This window comes from Porites lutea, chromosome 2 (genome assembly GCF_958299795.1).
Source record: "Porites lutea chromosome 2, jaPorLute2.1, whole genome shotgun sequence".
Taxonomy (NCBI): Eukaryota; Metazoa; Cnidaria; class Anthozoa; order Scleractinia; family Poritidae; genus Porites; species Porites lutea.
In genome coordinates, this window is record NC_133202.1 from 12,407,728 (window position 1) to 12,431,621 (window position 23,894).

The 23,894-nt window shown below is 40.0% G+C and overlaps 1 protein-coding gene across 1 annotated transcript; it reads right to left on the bottom strand.

Moving 5' to 3' along the window:
* Window positions 1-124: 124 nt before the first annotated feature.
* Window positions 125-22,172, bottom strand: LOC140927754 (alpha-glucosidase 2-like). Its single transcript, XM_073377436.1, has 10 exons — window positions 22,089-22,172; window positions 15,412-15,759; window positions 7,754-8,491; window positions 6,400-6,869; window positions 4,722-4,903; window positions 4,368-4,486; window positions 3,824-4,082; window positions 3,170-3,298; window positions 2,357-2,713; window positions 125-1,026 (listed from the first exon to the last, which is right to left on the bottom strand). The coding sequence occupies exons 2-10, from the start codon at window positions 15,730-15,732 to the stop codon at window positions 740-742; spliced, it is 2,862 nt and encodes a 953-aa protein (XP_073233537.1). The 5' UTR covers window positions 15,733-15,759; window positions 22,089-22,172; the 3' UTR covers window positions 125-739.
* Between the last annotated feature and the right edge of the window lie 1,722 nt (window positions 22,173-23,894).

Here is a 23,894-nt window from a genome sequence, read left to right on the forward strand (position 1 = left end):
TCGAGGGGAAGGGGTCCTAAGATGCCATAGTTGTACCCAATCAAGAGCCCATGACCCTGCCATTTGTATATCTGTTGAATTTTAAGCAATTATAAAGTGCACCCCAGCAAAAATACGCAGATGCTACTACCAAACAGATGATTTATTTTGAACTAAAAGGTCAGAAAGCGTTACATTTTCAGTAACTATAAAATGCCCTCTATCATGTTGATGAACCTTAACGTCTACCAAAGTCAAGTAGCGTAATCGAGTCACTATACTGCTTTGGAAGGTTTTTAAAAATTAAAAATTTAAGCTAAATAACTGGTGTTACTTGCTGAACTATGTGGTATTCTAAGTTTTTTTTTTCTTTATGTCTCCAGTTACGTTCATTGTTTTAATTTTCGTCTCCTTACCCTGGCCTCCGTAATAGGCAGCGCTTTTGTAGTCTTTTCTTAGCTCATTACAAAGTGGTTTTATTTGCTCTCGGTATCTTTCACAGAGTGTATACTTTTGCAGATCACGAGAGAAAACCCCTAAAATATCAGTAGTGTTAAACAAACCCAATTTTATATCTACTATGGCCATTGCTTCTTAACCCTGCCCTTTTGGCATATTGAGGTTCTCATATTTAAGTACAATCTAGTTATATACTATAAGTTAAAACTAGTCATATACTCCTTGTTAAATGTTAAGATTTTTAGGAATTCTCGTTTGCTAAGCTTTTGAATCATTTCCATTTTCTTTTCTTGTCTTCATCTTAAAAGGTAACTTCGACAGTGATATCTTTGGAAGTATCGAAGATCTTGACGAAGGTTGTCTTCAGGGAATTATTGTAGTAATACGCTCCTGGTGTATCCTGGGAATTTTGGAGAACATTTGCAGCCTCGCTGTCTGTTGCCCCAGTCTTCTGCTTCAGTGAGGTACCAGCAGCTTTGACGAGTTTTGGGCTGAGAGTTCCCGGCATGCTCAAGTAGTAGAACGTCTCAGGTGGTGTGAATTTGTTGTACAGACGCTTGATGCGGATCCGTTGACCGTCAGAAATCCCTGGTGTGGATCAAATAACCTCAGAAAATTTATACATATTCACTTTCTATGCACATAACAAACAGAATAATAATTGGACATGCACAAAAGTAATTAATGATCAATCTAAAATGAAAGAAAAAAAAAAAAAAAAAAAAAAAAAGCTAAAAACTAACGATATAATTTCCTGGAGTTTCTCCAATCTCATGATACCATTTACTCACGGAAGGAGTTCAAGAAAATCAATAACAGTCATGGCCATATTGGTATTCCAAAACAATGAAAAGGCGGCTATATATGTAAATTGGTGTATTCACCAAGCCATGCTGTGCGATGTGAACTCTTTTCTTATGTACACGCTTCCTTTTGTTCTAATCAGGGGTTCATGGGCTCCTGGTTCCAATAAATATGCATAGATACCGGCCAAGTGAGTAAAAACTCCCTTTAGTTTACAATGGCCCTTCTGCATGATTACTTCAGACAAGAAAAATTTTACCACCAAGCCTTGTTCGTTGGCAATACTGCACTCTTGCACTTTTTATGGGTGGGTATTCTTTTCAACTCTACTGCCTTTGGGAATTCATTTATGGAAAACTTTGCAACTTTACAATTTCAAAACGAGGCATGGTGAAATTTGCTAGTCAGACACAAACATGTTTAAGGGCCATTACATTATTAATACATTTTTGGTAAGCTAGAGTTTAATTATTTTAATTTACAAGTTATTAAACCTCTTCGCACGATACCAGCTATATATAATGTCGCAACTACTTTGATATTTTACCATTGATTTAGAAATTTGAATTATTTAGGAGTCTAAGAAAAAAAAAATGAGGTTTACATGTTGTGGTTCAATTCTATCCTTGGTTCAAATTTTATTTTCCTTTTCATTTCCTGAGATCAGAAAATCGAAGATGCACAATAGTTACCAGTCTCAGCGAGTATATCATTTTTAGAATTAACGAAAAAATGAAGCCAAAATTTGTTGGTAAAGTAAGTCGAAACCATCTCGATTTGATCAAACTAGGCGCGTTTAGTCGTATCTGATAATTTTTCATCAGGGCCGGAAGGTATTATGGGTGCGTTTTTGTAAGCATGCGTTTTCTTTGTCCCGCCCTTCGAGAATTTACAGTGACTTTATCATATTACTTCGCAACCTCAAAGCTAAATTAGAAAAATTCCTTTCAAAAATGTCAAATTTGTTTCTACAAAAAACGTTAGAGCATCAAAAAGGCAGCGGCAGATAATCAATTTATAGTAAGAACCATTACTGATGATTATTAATTTAAACAAAGGGGAATAAAATTTGAACCGAGAATTCAACTAAACTGCAAAATACACTTCATCTAACCTTCATGTGTAATCTGAGTCAAACGGTATTCGCCAGATGTCTCTGCTTTGTTACTGACACCATCGTCATCAAGATAGAGTTTGTAGCTGTTGTTCCTGCCTGGATAGATGCTAAATGTAATGGGGTTCATCTTTCCCTGAGAGTGTAGCTCCCCGATGTATTGTTCCAGTTCCCTCTTGGGAATAATGGCGCCTTCACGGATGTATATAGCGCAGTTGTCTCTGCTTTTGTCATTCCAAGGGGCATAGAAGTCTAACTCTACCCCTCCATCCACGGGGGCTTCAAGTGGCGACTTGTCGTTTGTGAAACGGTACCACTGGCTCCCAGCGGGGAGGTACACGGCTCGATTTGTTTGACCTGAAAAAAGGAAAAATCAGTGAGCACGATGTAAGGCCCCAAACCCTTAGCAGCTGAAATCGTCCTTGGGGACATTAAAGCTCCTGACATTCCTGTAGATTTCTCATATGGCGCATACATAAAACTGATCAAGTTATCAGGGGAAATAAAACTTCTAAACTAACAACTTTTTAATTAGTACGTTTCTTCCGCTGTTCGTACGGTTTTTAACTAGAGATTTTGTTGTTTGGCGCCCCGTCTCGATACGAACGAAAGCGTTTCTGTTGTCTATGAGGTGCTATTGACGTTTAAATTTAGCCTAGATCCTAGGTTAAGGAAATATGGCTTTGACATTTTGGATAAATTTACCAAGAGTTTAATAAGCGAATAATAAATTAAGGTTCCCTTTAACTCATTTTGTTTTGGAAACTACACCATATACCTATCAAAAATTGGTTAAAGAGTCCAGAATGATACCTGGATTGACTATTGGTGCCACTAACATGTCCTTGCCAAGAAAAAACTGATCGTCCAAGCGATTTGAGGTGTAACCACCGAATCCCCATAGATGGTCATCATCAGCATAAGGATCATTGTTGAACTCTCCTGCACGTTTCGTAAACCAAAGTAAAATGTAAGTATAGTATGGAAGAAGTAACAGTTTGGCAGAAATGCAGGACGCGCGTTGTTGAGAACAGTGTGACGAAAAGAGCACTTTAGGAAAATATTATGGGATCTTGCCAAGGTACAAGAATAATTTAAGTCGTCATAATAAACGAAAGATGTAGGTTACCTAACAAATAATGTAATCAACTGCTCCTCAGACTTCTAACGACATCATGATGGCGAATTCCCTTCGTCCCATATAAAAAATCAAGAAGGTGTTCTAGGTACAAGTATACATGGCTTGATGAGGACGTTTTCGTCATGTCGTAAACGCAATATCATTTTTATAAGGTGCGCTCCAAAATCTCTTAAGAGAAAAATAGGTCTGTTCACACTGTTCTAATTGTTGGTAAAGGGGGACTAGAAGAGGGTGTTCAGATGGCTCAGAGACGAGCGAAACGCAAGTTTCTTACCAAATCACTTAGAAAGGGATCCGAATCTTTCAATTGCTGAGGGAGGCCTTACCTGGCTTGATCTCGTCCATGAAGAGAGGACGACAAATCGGCTTGCCAGTCTGCGTATTCTCGTACATAGCGTCGTAGATATACTGAATTAACTGGTAACGCATCTCAATGTACTTGCGGCAAATGCTAGGGACGGGCTCCGCGTACATGTACGGCTCCTGGTACGGCTTGTAGTAGTTATCATAATGATTGCGGAACCATGGCAGGAATGCACCCATGATAGTCCAACGCGCTAGCATTTCGGGATCAACAATCTGACCCTAATAAGAAAAATAAGACGCTGTGGGAGCCTACACTTGTGCAAACAAGCTGTTCAAAATTTGGCTTTCGACATCTGATATAGAGCCCTAGCTCACTGCTATATACCTAGCTATTGCAGTTTGCATGAAAACCAGTATTTCTACTTTGAAGACACGAATCAGGCGATTGCCAAAACTTTACTTGTGGCTTTGCCCAAGAAAAAGCGATTTAGCTAATTAAAAGAAAATATACTAGCTGGTCAATTCATCCTTATCAGTTGCCTCTGGGTCTGGCTAAGCACTTACCTGCCAAGCTGCGCAAAAGCCACCAATGTCGCACCCAGAGACTGGCTGAGCAGAAAGTCCGATACCAAGGATGAGAGGAATGTTCATCTGGACGAACTGCCAGTTAGAAGTACTGTCACCTGAAAGTATATATAAGAAATGTAAGAAGGGTACACCATTAATCTGTTAAATTATGTAATAAGAAAAGGAAGAAGAAGAAGAAGTTATGTTGATCATGATAATGATGATAATGATGATGATTCCTATGATCTCAAGCGAAGTTTGCATTGAACAAAGAATTCGAGTAATAACTGTGTAATACTACCCTCATAACTTCCTCTTAGCGAGTAAAAAGGAATTGAAGGATAACTGAACCTGTCCAAAGTCCTGCATAGCGGTGAACACCAACAAATCCCCCTCGTGCGATGATATAATGCCGTTTGTTTGGCTGGATACGTTGCAGTCCTTGATACGTCGCTTTACAGAGGTTGTAGTTATAGAGACAGCGAATCTTAGCGAACGGCTTCTTGTCATGATGCGTGCTTTGCTTCGCGTACCTAAATGGACGATGGGATTGCAATAAATAGCACTTCAGTGTTATGGTATATTTAACAATTATTCCTCAAGCTCGAATGGGCTCTGAGTATTGACTCAGAGGCCATGAGGGCGAGAGGAATAATTGTTTTAGTAAAATCCAACTAGTTGGTCAAAAATATCCGAGACAAAACAACTTTAGCTAGCAAAACGCGATTCAGCCGCCATTATTTTGGTTTCCAAAGCCGGCGCTTTTCGCTACTAGTGGGTTATAACATATAGCCTAGTAGTAGCTCAACCAATCAGAACGCAGCATTGATAATAGACCACTAGCTGGATTTGTCTAAAATACTATAGCTCGGCCCTCTGTACGTAGATGGTGAATTTGCTATGAAAAAGTGGTTCCGTGGTTTGGAAAAATCTTCTTTCCCCGTTTCTCCCTTTTTATTTTACTAGAAAGTTTTGTACTCAATCTGTTTACCAAAGTTGCCGGGGGCTGCACAATGGTCAATTTCCGCAAGTTTACAAAGTTTATTTTCTGGGTCGTCAACTTCCTTATTTCGTTACTGGTATAGACTGAAGCGAAAATACTCGAATAGTGTACCATTCAACCTATATTTTTTCACACCTATCTATAGTCACAAGATTTTCAATGTTTAATACTATGCACTTAATGTCAGATCCCGAGGGAAACAGTTAGTTTTGTTTTCTCGAGAGTTCTGATGTTTCCCTCGACTTCGTCTCGGGAAACATCAGGACTCGAGGGAAAACAAAACTAACTGGTTCCCGGAGGGACCTGACATTAAGTGTTTTATTATATATCTAGCCTTTCACTTCAACAGCAATAAAAGAATAACCGGAGTGAACCAAAGCAGTCGACTCGGTACTTATAACAACACACATCTAATTCTTAAAACCACTGAATGAATGATTTACAAAGTACTTTCCTTATATTATCGGCATCTTTTTCCTCCACTAGCTGCTGTTTCTCTTCTGGGATAACTTTAAAAATCGTTGCTTTTTAGCTTGAGGCTTCGTGTTTGTGTTGTTGTGTTCACGAAAAAGAAAACTGGCAGTGTTTTTCCCGCCTTCTGTCACGCCACTTTCCACCATGCTTTGACCACGTGCTGTAATGTATCCCGAGCGGGGTACATTGCTTAATGTATCATGATCGGGATACATTCAGTGTTCTCCCTAAATTTTAGCTCAGTAGGTTAGGGACCATTCATGGCCGGTAAGGCAAAAAAAAAAAAAAAAAATCGGATCAGATCATAACTTGCGTATTTTTTAAAACAATTTATTTAATTTTAGTAAACCTTCAAGCGGTTGCAGGCGGTAAGAAGTGTTGCTTCAGACGGTAAATTTTAACGGTTACTGCCTTATAAGGAGAACACTGACACTGATTTTAGTCAAGGCCACGTGACCAAGAATCAACAATGGTAATCCCTGTTTAGTTGAGTGAAAGTCTAGGAATATAACAATTCTCATTTGATTTACATTTAAACGTCGTAGAATGTACCTGGTCTCCTCGTTATCACTAATCATTATATCCATGGGAAAAGACAAAAGTGGACAGTCAGGCTGATGAATACTGGCTTTCATGGCTGGAGTTGTCATGTCTTGCCACACAAAATCCAAACCCCAATCCAAAAGATCGCGGTACTGCTCTCCCCACCACTTCTGTGCGTCCGCCCGTCCCAGATCGGGATAGTGGCCCCAAGTCAACATTCCACGCCCATAATTCACATTACCGATAAAGTGCTCTGCGCTACCGCTACCGTCCTCGCGGATGTTCATTACAAAGATGTCGTTTGCTTTGCCAGTGTCTAGAGCTTTGTATGGGCTGTACTCTCCATTTTCATCCTTGTTACAGCTGATGATTGGTGTGATGTTGGTACTGCATTTGAAACCCCAATCATGCAAGGCGTTGAACATTTCTTTGGGGTTTGGGAACTTGGTTTTGCTATGTGTAAATGTGCGATAATTGTCCTGAAAGTAGGGAAGAGTACGTCATAATGCAAAAGGTGAAGGGGAGATTTGTGGGCATGCCAATACGCAGAGCTTATCACGGTCTCAGCCACATAAAGCACCTAGAATTATTTTTACTCCACTCTGGGCGAGATGCTAGACTACCACGGGGTTTAAGCTCTAGTAAGCAAAACGTGTTAGTACCCATTCTATGGAGAGAGACAAATTAAGGAAAAATTTCTTGTCTAAGGAAAGAACGCGATGGCAAAGCTTGAGCCCGGAGAGACAAATCCGAAGTCAAATGTGTTAAGAAGGAATCCATCAGCAAATTAAGTAATTTTAATTTTCGGAGTAATTTAAACAATAACGCCATCTCTTTTACATTTTTCAAGGGCTATGGGTGTAATTAGTTGTCTGTAATAACACCAAAGGAAATTTCTTATGCAAGTGCATGAAAATAAATGTCCAATTTAACAAAATGACATCTTATATTACACATGAAATTTTTAGAATTTTACCTGTGTTTTCACAATTCTTGCGAAAATTGACATTTATTTTCGCGGGCCCCATGAGAAATTGTACTTTGGTGTTATTACAGATTACTAATTATATCTATAGCTCTTGAAAAATTTAAAGAAGAATGCGATATTGTTTAAATTATTCTGGTACAAGGCTTTTGTCCACTGAAAATTAAAATTACTCAATTTCCACCCCCACTGTGGTATTTTACACTAGCTGCTGATGGGTAAATACCGTGCTGAAGTATACAAGTGTAGTAATTATAAATTATTTTATTTTTCGGATATTGTATAACTAGAGAAACCTAATAAGCGTCAAACGAAAACTACACTTTCCTTTTATCTTTTAACCCTGAGTTCCAACACCGATACATGCATGGTTCTTACCTGAAAGTCGACATCAACATGCAGGCCATCGATAGGAATCATCCACTGACGGTACTTAAGCGCGACCTCCATTAGCTTCCATTTGGTATTGTAGCTGGCACCATATCCTCCCTGATGGTATCCAAAAATGTACTTTGGCTTCAGTTGGGTGCGTCCGGTCAACTGAGTAAACTCGTTCAGCACCTCTGCAACGTGGTTAGCAGCAAAGAAGTAGTAATCAAGTTCACCGTGAAGCGCGCCGAAGTAGTACTGGTCGCCCTGCCGGAAGTTTACGAAGGTCTGCGAAGTGTTGTCAATCAAAATGCCGTAAGCGTAACAAGGTCCGGCGAACGCGCCATCGGGGCTTGGGTTCCACTCAATAAGGAACGGCGAGGACTGGTACAATGGAGAATTTGGATTTAAAGGGCCTTGTACCTCCCCCTCTGGTGTTAGATCAGGAGCCGTGTAGCCAAAGTTATCAAAGTTAAAGAACGTCATGGCAGCACCGATCTTGTGACTTCCACCAGCAAGTTGACCAAAAAAGTGCTGTTTAGGTACACGGCGCTTATCAACCGTAGCACCAGCCTTTTCTCCGAAACCGTAATACTGAGCGTTAGTTGGCGCCATCTTGAACTGGGCTACGGCTTCACCTCCATCTTTGCGGTCAACATAGACAAGATTGTAATCAGAGGGGTCGGCGTGGATCAGCTGTCCAGAGCGATACACCGACAAAGCGTACTTTTTCAAATTCACACATATCTATTGGGGAAATCGGATTAGGAAAAGTTTTTCTTAAGCTGGTGAGTCAAAATTGTTTAATGGGGTCACATGACATGCGAGCTCTGAGGTTTTCTAGAACCCAGTTAAACTCTGCCCGGCACCTTAAATTGCCCCCGCAGGGATTTCGCCTCAGAGGAGGCAGCATTTTAGGTCGCGTGAATATACACTATAAAGGAATATACTACCAGTTAAAATATGCAGTTAGTGTACCAGAAAAAAAGTCTTGATTTGCTTTAAGAGAGGCTGCAGGGAATTGTTGGCCAATGATTACGTTTCAGCCCTAAATGCCCGCAAGTTTGAAATGGGCAATCATGACGGAAAATAGTAACTGCTCAGGCCTGACTATCTAATCAAATATGCATATTTTGATAAAATGCTATTTAAAACGGTTTGTTTCTATCTGTGATACTGAAAATTGAACTACAAATGTAGTTTAATGGCCTCAGCAATATGAGTGCATTTTAGAAGCTCAAATTTTCGTCACGTGACTGATAATTTAGAATTAACGGTCAAAATAGTTACTGTAAAATGGGAAAAGGATAATGAAAGAATAACAAGTTCTTTTAGGCACATTTCAGAGGCTACTAAAAAGGTTTTTAAAAATTCGCCTTGTATGTGTTTTTACGTTACATAGGAATTGGTAAATAAAGGGAAAGGGTCACGTGACTTATTAATTAGTTAAATAGCTAATAGGATAAATAATATTTCCAATCATACAAGGCGAATTTTCGATTTACACTGTTTATGTAACATTTTGGTGGTGAAAATTCCTAAGATTAAGGTTTGCAACCCTTCCCTTTTTAAGAAAACGTGTTTTGTGACGTCATTGACGAAGCAATGTCACGTGTTATTTGAAATCATGTTTCACGTGTTTTTTCGTTCAGCCACATATGTAGTTCACTTTTCAGGATCACTGACGGAAGCAAACCGTTCTAAATATCATTTAACAAAATATGCATATTTAATGAAATAGTCATGGCTTAAGAGTGGTTGTCAGAGAAAACCGGGCAAAATGTTAAAAATGTCAACGGAAGGGGGTCAACAGAATAAGTTCATACTAACATCATAGATAGGTTAGGTGGATTAATGGACAAATATAATAAACATAGCTTCTTCAGTGCTCTTGTATTAGAGATACGAGCATCACTTTATTCGACCCCCTTGGACGCCATTTTTATTAGCAAATTTTCACCATTTTCTGAAACTCACAGAACCCTCAAAATTTAACGAGCGAAGTTTATTTTTTGTATGCCATACAACACATCATAGAACTACTTTCTAAAACCATAAGAATTGTTAAGGAGCCACGGACAAGACTAAAATTTTCTTATTTCATCTGACCTAAACTCAGTGTCTGCAAACAAGCAAAAAATCGGGCATTTTTGAATTGATCTACAGCGCACAACTAAAACGACAGAACAACTCTGACAGCCAAATTGCAGTCTACTATCATCCATGTAACCAAAACACTAATAATCATTTTGGGCCATTGAAACAGGAAGAAATTAGAAAACTCACATTTGTTGGGAGAGTTGAAAAAACTGACCCCCACTCCGCGGACTACCCACTGACCCCACTCCGCGGACTACTCTACGGACTACTCCGCGGACTACTCTACGGACTAGTCCGCGGACTACCATGCGGACTACCCTAACTAATCAACCAAATTTACTTTCACGGAGAAAAGAGTTAGAAGAAGCGTACCTGCCTACAAGATCACACTTGATAAACAGCCGCCATCTTGATTTTCGCCATTTTACTCGACCCAGCCCTTCTTCTTCATTGCTACGTCCATTGCAGCTTCCGTTCTTGGATCGTCACGCAACGCTTCTCTCCAAACCTCGCGTGACGATCCAAATAACGACTGCGTGCCCTACGTAGGAGAATACGTCTCCAAGGGCCTTGTGGGCCAGGTGAATCCAAAAATATGGTGACTTCCAAGCACGGCTATAAGTAAGTTCTTAAAAACATTTTTAAGCTGAATATAACAAAAACTATTACCAGCGCCAATAGTGGTCATCGATTGGCTGAACGGCGTGCTCTGACTTGTGGCCGATGAAGACTGGGGCGAGGCTAAAGGAGAGCTGGGTCGAGTAAAATGGCGAAAATCAAGATGGCGGCTGTTTATCAAGTGTGATCTTGTAGGCAGGTACGCTTCTTCTAACTCTTTTCTCCGTGAAAGTAAATTTGGTTGATTAGTTAGGGTAGTCCGCATGGTAGTCCGCGGACTAGTCCGTAGAGTAGTCGGCGGAGTAGTCCGTAGAGTAGTCCGTAGAGTAGTCCGCGGAGTGGGGTCAGTGGGTAGTCCGCGGAGTGGGGGTCAGTTTTTTCAACTCTCCCCACATTTGTTATAGTTTCCAAGCTTTTTCTGGCAAACAGGCCGATCCCTTCGTGTTTGTTTTAAGTCCTCTTCGTGAATTTTCTTTCATATTTCGCTGTAAAGTATGTTCAGCAGCTGGAGAACATGTCAAAAAAGCTCGAAATACTGCCTTGGTTACATGCTCAAAGGGCAAAAAGTACTGAACAATAGGATGAAACTAGAAAATAACAAAGCGACGCCATCTTGAAAATTCAGCACTCAGGGCCGGAGGGACTGGCACTAGTAGCTGCCTTGTCCACAAGGTGATGAATTCGATGAATTACCAAATAGACAAAAAACACAAACAAACAAACAAACCGACTTATCAGTTACCTACTACAGTCCTATTTCTTCTTCAATCACTACTATTAGTTACATTTAGCTTGTTTTGTGTTGTCGTTTTTTTTTTTGCGGAGTGATAGGGTGTGGTGAACAGGTGACCAATTGCCATTACTTTATTCAGTTTTCATTTACTCTTCATTCACTTCATTTTGAGTTATCCCGTATAAGGCTTTCTTTGGAATTCTTTTTTTTTTTTTTCCACAGCTTTATTGGGTACTCCTCTTGTAATACACAATATAAATTTATAATACAACACCCCCCCCCCCCCCCCCAAAAAAAAAGAAAAGAAAAGAAAGGAATTTAGAAGCAAAAACCCAAAAGGGGTAGGTGCAACGGGACTAACGTCCCATGCGAGGCACGGCCTTTATTGTATCATCTATTTTTGCGTGAGTCTTCAATCACCGTCCATGTCCGAAGGTCCAATCATCTCCTGTTCCTGATTTCATGATGCACTTTTCATAGTCCGGGAGGCTTCGCCCGAAGGGTACCTCTTTCAAGCATCAGGTGTATGTGAAAGGAGAGGAAAATCTTTCATTAAGTATTTTAAAGGGCCTTTTATTAAAATGCTTCGAAGAAACGCGCCTTATGGCAATATCATTTACATGTTAATTCAGTTAAAGGTTACACGAAAATGGCCCGAAGACCTCCTTTCTTACCGATTTATTCTTACGTAGCAGATATATGAAAAGGGTACAACTTTTCAATGGAAGATACACGAAAGTGGTACCTTTTGTCAAAAATAGTATATATAAGGGTAAGGGACTGGACCTCGGGGCAAAGCCTCTCCGAGCAAAGCTTTATTGAGTAGCCTCCCGCCCCCCTCCCCTTCTCCCTAGGGCTTTCCACAAGTTGCTCGGCAACTTTTGGCAACTTCTAGTATTTCGCGCGACTTTTTTCGTTTCAATCAACTTTTTGTATGATTTCTGAGCAAGTTCTCTCACTAGGTTTTTTTTCCAATTCTGAGATATCTGAGCAGCTCTTAGTGCTTAAATTGGCCTTGCTTCCATATTGCACAGTGTTTTAGTAGACAATTTATGAATTTCGTATGAAAAAGGAGCCAGATCCTCACCCCTTGGGGCAAGTGATGGGCGCAAGATGCAGCCGGGCTGCTAGGTCAGAGGTTTTTTTGAACAAAAAGGCAAAATGGGGGACTTCGATTCACACTTGACTGACACGAGTGTCTGAGGTGAAGAAGGTCATTCAACAATTTTAATGGCTCATACTAGAATTTTTACAAGATTAATATGAATATTGATGTGTAGTCTTTACTCATACATTTTTGGTTTTAATTGTGGTTTACCGGCTCCTGATGGCAACGCTAATGACGCTGCGAAATTGCACAAAATTACGTGTTCATACTCTTTCATATATATCATACTTTTTCATATAAATCTAAATCGGGGTAGTAGACCGTAACTGGATACCTTTTCCAGGGATGGGGTTGACTTCATCGAAATATCAGGGGCACCCAACGAGAAGATAGTTCAAAACCACTTAAACATAGCATTGTTAAACGTATTTTAGTATATTATAGGGATCAAAAGTTACCTTTTCGAAAATTTCAGCCAGAACGAAGGCTCACGAAAAATTCGAGGTGACCTTTTAAGGGTAAAAATCCTTTAAAAATGGGCAATTATACGTACCATTTTTTAGATGTTCGAAAATCCTAGGAGAGGCAGGCAAGTAAGAAATTTTACAACAAATGTTCCGAAAATTCTAGATCCAAATCGTCTTCCGAACAGATACTTTCCGAAAATTGTCGTTGGGTGCCCCTGAAATATATATCATAGCCATTAAATGTGCTATTTTTAGCACATTTTGTGCCATCTCGTGTGACTCGCGCGCGCATTTTTTGCAACAGCGCCGTGGAAAAGATTAACAAACGAAATGGCGCTGGAAATTACCTCCTTAGGAGATGAATAAAATTCATTTCTGTCATTATTGCCTCCTCTGAATTTAAGGCAAGACCTTGACAATTTCTCTAAATGTGAGGACTGCTTTTGTTAAACACCGTAGTTAGAGTGTTTTTGACAAATCCAGCAACGAAGAGATGTAGGAGATGTCAATTCTTTGACAGCTACACCAGTAAAAAAAAGGAACCTAGTGGCTGTAAACTTCCAGGTGTACGACTTCTATCAATGATCAATATGATGGAAAAGGTACCAACTCGAGTTAACACTCGGACCCCTTTTACAAATTTTTGAACGGCCAAAAACTTGCACGGATCCGCCTTTTCTTTACACGCGACCCGCAGAACCGTAAAGTTTTTGAGCTGCAAACAGTACTGCAATCTGTAAGAGAATTTGCGCGTTCCCTCTAAACGTGGCGTTTATCTTGTGTGGACCGTGCAAAGAGCATTCTGAAAAAGAAGTGACGGCACAAAAAACAATGAGTGGAACGGGTACGGAGTGAGAGTCGTAAGAACTCCTTCAATGGTACTTTTTAACAAAAGCTCCTTCCGGATCCTTCCGGTATACCAGATTCTTGTAAACGCTACGAATGGCTTATTTTGACATCTCTTGTCAACATTCGAAGGTCTATTACCTTATGGAAATACGAAGAGACAGCGATGAGATCATCAGTTAGAAGGCTTACTTTCAAAAAAGTACTTCGTCCGCTGGCTCTCCTGGCCACTTTGCGGCCTAAAATGCCCTCTCCGCACACTGATTCAACTGCATGTACTATATTTTAATAAACAGTTGGTAATAAAAATAATTGCAAATTTTACAGCAAGCAATATCCACTGCCCGCAGTTAGCCCGCACGCTTCGAAACTCGCGAGGTTGATATATAGCAAGTCTAGCTAGCTCGCATGAGAGCGAAGTTAATTAAGTGATTCATAAAGAGACAAAATAGATCTTTAATATTATCTACATTCACGGGACACCTCGGAATGAGGAGGGAATGAAGCAATGCCAGTTAATCACCAATTAAGCTGCGATCAGGCGTTCTTCTTGTTTTTTCCTTTGAAAGAAAAACAAGCTAAATCCAACTAAAAGAAGTAATTGAAGAAGAAATAAGACTGGAGTAGGTCGCTGATAAGCTGGTTTGTTTGTTTTTTGTTTTTTATCGTATTGGTAATCAGGAGCCCATAGGCTCCTGCTAAGAGTTCGTAATAGCCCACGTTCGATAAAGAAAAATTCTAACATGAATCCGAGGCTTTCTGGTTACATTTCTATGTTAGGTTTGGTTTTCTATGTGCTCGTGGAAAATTTGCAATTTTTGTCCGTATGTTTAGATATCGAACGCAGCTACTAGTGCCAGTCCCCCCTGAGTGCTGAATTTTCAAGATGGCGTCGCTTTGTTATTTTCTTGTTTCGTCCCATCGTTCAGCACTTTTTACCCTTTCAAAATGTAACCTAGGCAGTATTTCGAGCTTTTTGATATTTTCTGCAGCTGCTGAACATACTTTACAGCGAAATATGAAAGAAAATTCACGAAGAGGACTTAAAACAAACACGAAGGGATCGGCCTGTTTGCCAGAAAAAGCTTGGAAACTATAACAAATGTGAGTTTTCTAATTTCTTCCTGTTTCAATGGCCCAAAATGATTATTAGTGTTTTGGTTACATGGATGATAGTAGACTGCAATTTGGCTGTCAGAGTTGTTCTGTCGTTTTAGTTGTGCGCTGTAGATCAATTCAAAAATGCCCGATTTTTTGCTCGTTTGCAGACACTGAGTTTAGGTCAGATGAAATAGGAAAATTTTAGTCTTGTCCGTTGCTGCTTAACAATTCTTATGGTTTTAGAAAGTAGTTCTATGATGTGTTGTATGGCATACAAAAAATAAACTTCGCCCGTTAAATTTTGAGGGTTCTGTGAGTTTCAGAAAATGGTGAAAATTTGCTTATAAAAATGGCGTCCCAGGGGGTCGAATAAAGTGATGCTCGTATCTCTAATACAAGAGCACTGAAGAACCTATGTTTATTATATTTGTCCATTAATCCACCTAACCTATCTATGATGTTAGTATGAACTTATTCTGTTGACCCCCTTCCGTTGACATTTTTAACATTTTGCCCGGTTTTCTCTGACAACCACTCTTAAATGCCCTGAGTGTCTGAAAGGAGTATGGGTACTGCGACATAGCAAAACAGGAGTGGCAGTGAATAAAACATCCTTATCTGGGGAGTGTAAAGTATTATAGTGAGCAGTTTTCTAGAAAACTATACTGATTGGTCATTTCTAATTGATACTCACCTCAATGAAATCAGTACCTATCTTTAGATACCCTCCCTCCTCCTTTACTTTGATCTCATGCGCCTCGATCCGCTCCACCACAGTCGCCGGGGAACGACTTTTTACGTACGGAGCTTGGGGATCAGGATTGAAGCGTACCCGAAAGGTTGAATGAGATAACAGGTAGATGTAGATTTTGAGGTTGCCATCCAGAAAGAGAGTAAACTTGTCCACGATTCCTTCCTCTTCCTGCGTCCATTTTGTTACCTTGCCAAGACTGATCCAGTTCACACGCGTCTCAGGAGTGAATTCATCGGGTGGTACGTATCGATACGCGGCCATCGTTCTTTAATGTTTCGTTTTCTACGGCTGGGGGATATCAAACAAAGTGACGGGTGATAAGTCTCGTATTAGCTAGTACAGTATTTAGTAAATGAAGCCCCTTCTGGCCGCTGGAATATCAAAGTATAATGCCCGAGTTGAGAGAGGTCTATCAGAGAATTAATACTGATTAAGCTACGGGTGAAACAAACCTTGATACGTGTTCGGCGTTGCGGTCTCGCGGATGAACGGGTTAAGGTTGTCATCTTCTAACAATCTCATCTCATGCTAAACCAAGTTCTAGTGTTAAGACTCGGCATCATAAATTGCCGTTAAGTTAATCTCCTAAGAATGCTAGCTATGAGGGACTAAATTATTCTTTCTAAAGATCTCTATACTGGCCAAATGATATCCTAAAAAATTCACTCCTTAACCACCTTTATCCACCAATAGTGGAATCACATCACTTCGATCTCTTTGCACCACTTGTGCTGTCATTGGTTTTAGCTGACTTGTGCAGGGGGTGAGAGTTTTCAAACCACACCCATAGGAGAATCAGTCAAACAGACTAAGAGAAGACAAAGAGAAAAATACAAAAAAAGACATTTGACCAGAAAATCTAACGAAAATCTGGTACCACTAGCCTCTCATATTATTTTAGGATCCTCGAACTTCCACGAAAACTTTAAATGACTGAAATTAAATGAAGCTTTTTTTGAAAAAAAAAAAAAAAAAAAAGAAAAAGAAAAAAGAAAAGAGGAAGGGACCAAGAAAAGAAAAAGAAGCAGGTAAGAGAGAAAGAAAAAGACTAGTGCTCCACCTGTAAATAGCCTGTGTATAGACGTCCCCTCTCCCTCAGGAAAAATCGGGAGAGGAGACGTCTGTGAATCGCCGTCGTTAATCGTGTTCCGGTATACATTTGCATAAATTATTTTTTTGTTCTTTCGCTGACAGTTGAAAAGGCACATGTGGGTCGAAAAATAGCTCTGGCGTCTGTGCACAGGCTAGCCGAACATCTTTACGCAATGTCCACCCAAAAATCCAGATATAAGATCTCTGATTACAGTGAAGCCAGGTCAAGCGTACCTCCTAAGATCCTATTTATTATTCGAAAGTTGAACCGTTGGTAGTTGTAGATTTCAGATTAATCTCTGTGGGGATTGCATGCATAATGAGCCGTGAATTCACACGCGATTCAGTTACGAAATCTCTACCAACTCAGTTTCCCTGAATTTGATGTAAATGTCTTCTAAGACATTTAATCCATTCAAAGATTTTCAATCTGACCAAATGCAGAGAAGTTCTCTCAAAATATTCAATGCTCATTCGGCATACAGGAATGCCGATTTAAATTTGACACCAGTTACGGGAACGACTAACGGATTCATTTTTTCAAATAATCAATTCTGTAATAGAATCTTTTTGGGGTAAGCTTGACCTGCCTTGGCTGCTAACGTTGGATTTTGTATGTCTTCTCTTTTATTTACAATACTGACCGGTATGTGTCACTGAATGAATATATTAATATTCACATGGACAAATTAATGCGATGAGTCGTCGAAACTCCCATGGACAAAAATAGTCCAAAAGTCAAAATATAACAAAACAAAGCTAAGATACCTTCAACTGAACGTATCCTTGTCTTTCCTGGCCGGTTTAAGTGGCATTTTGTTGAGTTTTGCAATTGTAGGTACTATCCACTAAAGAAGAATTAAAGGCTGGCTACAAAACAAACAGACCATCTCCACGCGCCTTCATACGAAGCGCTATAAATTCGAGAATAATCGACGAATCCGCTCCAAATAACCATCGGTTAATCTGCAGGTAACGTGTGCTCCTGCCTCTGGCTCGCTTGCTCCACAAAACCCATCGCAACTGCACAATAATTGCTCGCTCATCAACAACCACTGTTGACCTTTACGCTTCGATATGACCGCAAACGACCAGGTTTAATACGCGACGTGAATATTCAAGCTTAGCGACCGCGTTCGCGCAACAACGCAGCACTTGCTATGGGAGGGATGGTACTATTGCTTCTAGGTCAATCAATCGGGCAGGCCAGGGCAGCCCTGGTTTTCAAGTTCGAATTCTTCTAACGTTCGCTGTCTCAGCTGCTGTCACATTGTTCGTCCAGCCGCTTGCATAGGTTCTTGACTCTACCAGACTTATTTGCTTAGATTAACAACGTCTTACTCCATAATATGTTGTCCAAACTGGTGAAGGAGGACGAGAATTTTCCGCCCAGGAAAAAGGCAAAATCTGGCCCCGGCTATGCAGCTGAATAGAAGATACAGCTGAAGATATCGTAAAGTAAAATTTATGTGCGCGATATCTTTTATTATTATTATTGTTATTCTCAAAACTCAGGGGCACCCAACGATGATTTCCCCCTAAATGCATTGAAAACACATTTAAGGCTGTCCAGAGTACCTTTGATCTAAAAATGCATTCTAAACAGCTCTTACATAAATTTAGTCAGGAGGGCTAAAAGCGAAGCTAATGATTTACAGTTTGCTCATACTAAATATAAAATATATCGTGTAATGCTAAGCGAAGAAGGCAACGAGACAGGGCCACCCAACGACTGTTTCCTCAAATACTTTGAAAACACTTTTGTAGCTATTCATAAAGTACTTTTAGCTCTACAGAAATGCATTCTAAGTGGCGCTATAAAATTTGCATCTCAGTGTTCGGCCATTCTAGAGGAACTTGAGTCTTTCGAAATTACGAGGAATTCAGAATTATTTTCCCGAAAATTTTAGATGCAATTTAACGTATTACGAAGGGGGTAATTTTTCAGATACCTTCTTTCATCACATTTTTGAATCCGAAAATTTTAGGATTCTATTTTACTCTCTACGAAAAATAGCCTAACCCGGTGAGTGAAATGTGAAAAATTAAAAGTTGGATGCCCTTGACCAGAACTGTGAAAAACAACAGTAGGTCTAATTGCAGCACACTTTCTTGTACATTTCCTTGTCATTGATTTGCATGACTGCAACGTGAAACGTCCAGAAAACTTCCTGGTTTTCACTTTTTATGGAGAAAATGTGCAGGGCAGGGCTTCTATATTATTTTCCCGATTGATTGACCTAGAAGCAATAGTACCATCCCTCCCATAGCAAGTGCTGCATTGTTGCGCGAACGCGGTCGCTAAGCTTGAACATTCACGTCGCGTATTAAACCTGGTCGTTTGCGGTCATATCGAAGCGTAAAGGTCAACAGTGGTTGCTGATGAGCGAGCAATTATTGTGCAGTTGCGATGGGTTTTGTGGAGCAAGCGAGCCAGAGGCAGGAGCACACGTTACCTGCAGATTAGCCGATGGTTATTTGGAGCGGATTCGTCGATTATTCTCGAATTTATAGCGCTTCGTGTGAAGGCGCGTGGAGATGGTCTGTTTGTTTTGTAGCCAGCCTTTAATTCTTCTTTAGTAGATGGTACCTACAATTGCAAAACTCAACAAAATGCCACTTTAACCGGCCAGGAAAGACAAGGATACGTTCAGTTGAAGGTATCTTAGCTTTGTTTTGTTATATTTTGACTTTTGGACTATTTTAGTTCATTGGAGTTTCGACGACTTATCGCATTAATTTGTCCATGTGAATATTAATATATTCATTCAGTGGCACATACTGCGTCTGGGTCGCCTGTGAAACATGTAGCGCCTGTTTGTTTGATTTTGTCGGCCGTAGGGAGATTCATTTAAAAGTTTACTAACGCGTCGTTGCAAAACATTCTGCTTCACGAAGCTCCCCTCCACAAGATCTCCTCAGTCACATCAATGTCTCAACGGTTTCTTTCTTACAGTCTTTATTGTTGCTGTTTCATTTCTGCGTATTCCTTTCACAATTATCTGAGCTTGTATGGAAGCTAGCAGAAGAAATAAGCCTTCAATCGGCATCAAAGTGCTTCCAATCTTTTGGTCCTCCGGCCAACGGCAATAAAAGTAACGCCAAAAAATCCAGATTTTGCCCAAATCGAAACTTAACAGGAACAATATATCATTGATCTATAATCCTGAGAAGTTTTAGTGTCGTATTGAACCCGGCCAAGCGCGATGCAAACGGATTTTTCAAGATTCTCTTACTCTCCTCGCATCTTTTGATTTCGCGACATCCTGTCCAAAAATCAAAGTTTGGTGCATGCGCAGTAACGGGATACTGTTCCTTTAACGAGGGTAAAATTGGATCTGAGGGGAAACAAAACCTACTTACAGTTAGCGGGAGGTTCGAGTTACCGAGAGTAAAATTACAGTAAATGCATGACAGAAATCCAGGAGAAATCGATTTTGGTTCGAGTTAGCGCGAGGTTCGAGTTAGCGACGGTTCGAATTATCGGGAGTGCCTACAATTGTAGCCCCGATCCTTAGTTGTCGATCTGTAATTCTGATATGCATGCATTATATAGTCGATCGCGTGAAAGGTGGCACGTTTCCAATTCAAGGCCACTTAAGAAACGCTAGTGACAACAACAATATCAAGCATTAGACGACGTGTTTCATAAAAGAAAAAAATCTGTCATGCAGATCATTTAACCTCAACAAAGGTAAATAAGACCCTGTTTACATGGAGTGGGGGACCCCGGTCTTGTGGGGTAAGTTTCTTTTGTTTTGTGTCCCCCAGAGCGTGAAAACAAAAGAAACCAACCCCACTAGACCGGGGTCCCCCACTCCATGTAAACAGGCCCTATGACATTATCCAAAATAACAGTAACACAGCTAATGGTAAAAAGGACGTAAATTGAAAATGAGGTAAATGCTATGACTAGGGGGAGCGTTGCGTGTCATCCAAAAAACGCCGCAGCGAGGGAGACTACTCAAAAAGGGCCTTTGAAAAATGTAAGCCCCAGGGCTTATTTTCGGAATTTTACGGTAATCATGTCCAAGATTATACTTGGATGGGCGTAAGGTGATAAGATTTCAAATTGCGGGTGGAGCTTTGTCCGGATATGCTATTGTTTATTGTCAATAGCATGTATTGGATTCTTTGAGTTTCCATGGATGGGAGTCTTATTTTTTCCAAGAGATCTTGATAAGATGCACTCTAGCTTTGAAGATTGAATTCGAACCTCAAAGCGCTTTCGTTGACGTTCTCGATTTTAGCAGTTTCTTTCTCCACAGTGGTGCCAGAATTGCATGTTATGCATCACATTTGCTCGACTTGCTTGCCGCTGCTGCTTATCTCATAAATTTTGAATAGGATTCGACCACGACAACACTACTCTAGCTGATTGCTTGTTTTCAAGCGACGATTTTAATTGTTCAGTCATTTACGCATGGGGCACCGATAAAAGCAAAGCTGTGATTGGAGGAGTCAGAAAATGGGAGCTGAATTCTCATTGGCTAACCGCGGGAAAGGGCTGTGGTTCGATTCTCAGCAGACGTTTGTGGGGTCAAAGAGCGTTGCGTGACGACAATAAAAACAGCTGGGTAGCGGATTCGGTCAACACAAGAAGACACAAAGTGTCTGGAGGTTTAAATGTTAATATCAGCTAATTTAACGTTCAGTTTGTCTTCCGTTTCGTCAAGTACTATAGCCTGATATTTGTCTGGGTTTGGTTTCACGCCATTGTGAATAAACCATGAAGTGGCATTCTCAAGATCGATATTAAGGTTGTTTCAACAGCACGAACATCTTTGTTGGAACAATGGATGCAAGATTAGCCTTGCTAATGGCAATTAAATCAAATAAAGATCTCATGTAACGGCTAGATCTAAGAATTATTTTTAGTAGATCAGAAAAAAGTCTGTGAAAAGTCCCTTGCATGTAGGTCTGGCAACTTTCTACAAGGAAAATTCTTGGAAAGATAAAATTTCCAGCTTAAATGCATGAAATTTGTTACTCCGAGGTGACATTGTTAAATCACACCAAACCACACTAAAATAAGCTCGGGGTCTTAAGTTTCAAGGCCTATTTACACAGCGAACTTAAGGTTTAGGGATTTAGGGAAAGGAAGCAAGGAAAGCAAGGGATGTAAATGTTTGTAACAAGTTACGACCACACGTATTGAAAACCCAACATACCATTTTCACAGCTTAAAGATTAATTATGCAAAACTTTCAAATAAGGTAGCACGAAATTGGATTTCTGTTGCGCCGGGAACTGCAAAAGCCTTAAATATGTGCCTTAGATAAGGAGGTACTAAAACCTACTCTTGATAATAGTTTGCGCTCATGAGATTGATAAATTGTCCGCTTGCGAGACAGCTTATTTTCTGCTTTGTTCATGTTGGTTCTGACACGTCTGCTTATTAAAGCGAGACACCAACCTACGTTCTTTTCTCAGCATTACCCATACCAAGAACTAAGATTAATGTGCAGAAAGGCAGAATCAAATAAAATAGAGCCTGCAACCAACAGTGTGCACCGTTTACTTACGTTTCCTACACAGTGAGCACGCCTTCCAAGCCAAGTAGATGCCCTCAAAATGTAGCCGTTCAGTGTTGTATAACCAGAAGTCTCTCAATATATGTAAATTTGTCGAATCACAAAACTTTCCTTCCCATGACTCCTCGCGCTTGGGTTGACATAATCACTCGTCTCGCCCTCTCTGGCATGTGTAGTATGTGGAGAGGGCTTTTTTTTTTTTTTCATACCCGTCTCATAACCGATGTTATCTTATGGCTAATTCTTTGTTTTCGCCCCTCGATTCCTGAATTTGTGGTCCATATAACTTACTGTATGACCAAACTTTCGAAAGACAACGCTCATTCAACTTGCAGCTCTACATCTTTCTAGTCGAAAAAAAAAAAATTAAATAAATAAATAAATAGATGTAATCCCTGAGGACTTGGATATTGACTACGTCCTTTCAAATTTTAACCTGTTTTTATTCAAAACAAAGCAGAGGCTTCTCAAGTGCGGTTTCCGGTTTCGGTCGAGTCTTAAAAGTCACACCATACCACGTCATATTATATGTAATTTTCGGTCATTATTTTACTTGATATATATTTCTGTGAATTAGTGATATCTCAATAAACCTGATGAGAACTGGTATTGGCCAGTCCAAATATCGCAACTAAACTCTATTTCACGTTGTTTGATCAGTGCCTGCAGAATAAAGTCTTCTTGACTGTAACGTTTTCAATTTGATTTATTTTGACTGATCACGATCCTTTTGGATCCGATGTTGACCAAGATTGATCCTACACGGTTTTTGCAGTGGTTTTTTTTACCTTAATTTTGCATTCTTAAAAAGTGTCTGCTCGTGTCTGCGGCCGAAGGCCAACGAAGCTCCTCGTCGCCCGCAAGAAAAAAACCTCTGGTACCTAGGGGAAGCTGATGAAGAAACTGAATTCTATTGTTACTGAGGAGAGGCCTTACAGCAAACATGTTTTGCCAGTCTCTTGGCCCTTGTTATATCGAAGTTATAGTTAATTATGTCCACTGTCTCTCTCAATGCTAAATAGGATTTTAGAATGTTCTGTTATACGTACGTAGAGGTAAGCTTTTGAGTTGTTTCTACGGTTAATAATTGGCCTCTTAATTTTAATACTGTTACCGTAGCAACGGCTCGACACAACTCAAAACTGACGGAAGCTCAAGATAAGCCACTTTGCCAGCTGGAATATTAAACAGAACATCCAAAGAAAACATTTTCAGCGGTAGGCTAAACTAGCTTTACCGAAAGAGCCAATAGTGTATATGTTGTGGTTCAATTTTAACCTTAATTTCACTTCCCTTTGTTTTAAACTCATTATTATGTCTATCATACATTACCATCACCCAAAAACAAAAGGAAATGAAATTTAAACTAAGGGTACAATTGAACCACAACATCTATTCCCTAATCTTTGTGGAACACAATGTATTGACTATTGTGTGACACCGCAGAAGCATCATGGGATCTCTGGCAATTTTACCTTACATTACACCAAGTAGACCAAATCCACAGCTTTAGGCCGGGGGATACTGAACAAAGATATAAGGGGAGGCTCCGCCCCGAGGTCCAACCCTTTACCCTTTTATATGCCAATTTTTGACAGAATAGGTACCCATTTCACATACCTAGTTAAAAAATTGCATCCCTTTTAATTACTGTTGAGCTATACTGTTTTTAAAATATGAATAAACCACAAAAACACAACGTTTTCTCGACTTTTTTGCAGCTACAAAATGCACCTGTTAACCCCTTTGGTCCATTTCACAGGCTGAAACTCGGACAAATTTCCCTACCCTTTCATA

Bases quoted from the DNA above. Each gene is read 5' to 3' on its own strand.
- LOC140927754 (XM_073377436.1), bottom strand. From the start codon at position 15,732: ATGGCCGCGTATCGATACGTACCACCCGATGAATTCACTCCTGAGACG. The intron at 4,904-6,399 runs GTACATTCTACG...TCGTCCATTTAG, and splicing joins AGTGATAACGAGGAGACCAG to GTACGCGAAGCAAAGCACGC. The intron at 2,714-3,169 runs GTATCATTCTGG...TCCTTTTTTCAG, and splicing joins GGCACCAATAGTCAATCCAG to GTCAAACAAATCGAGCCGTG.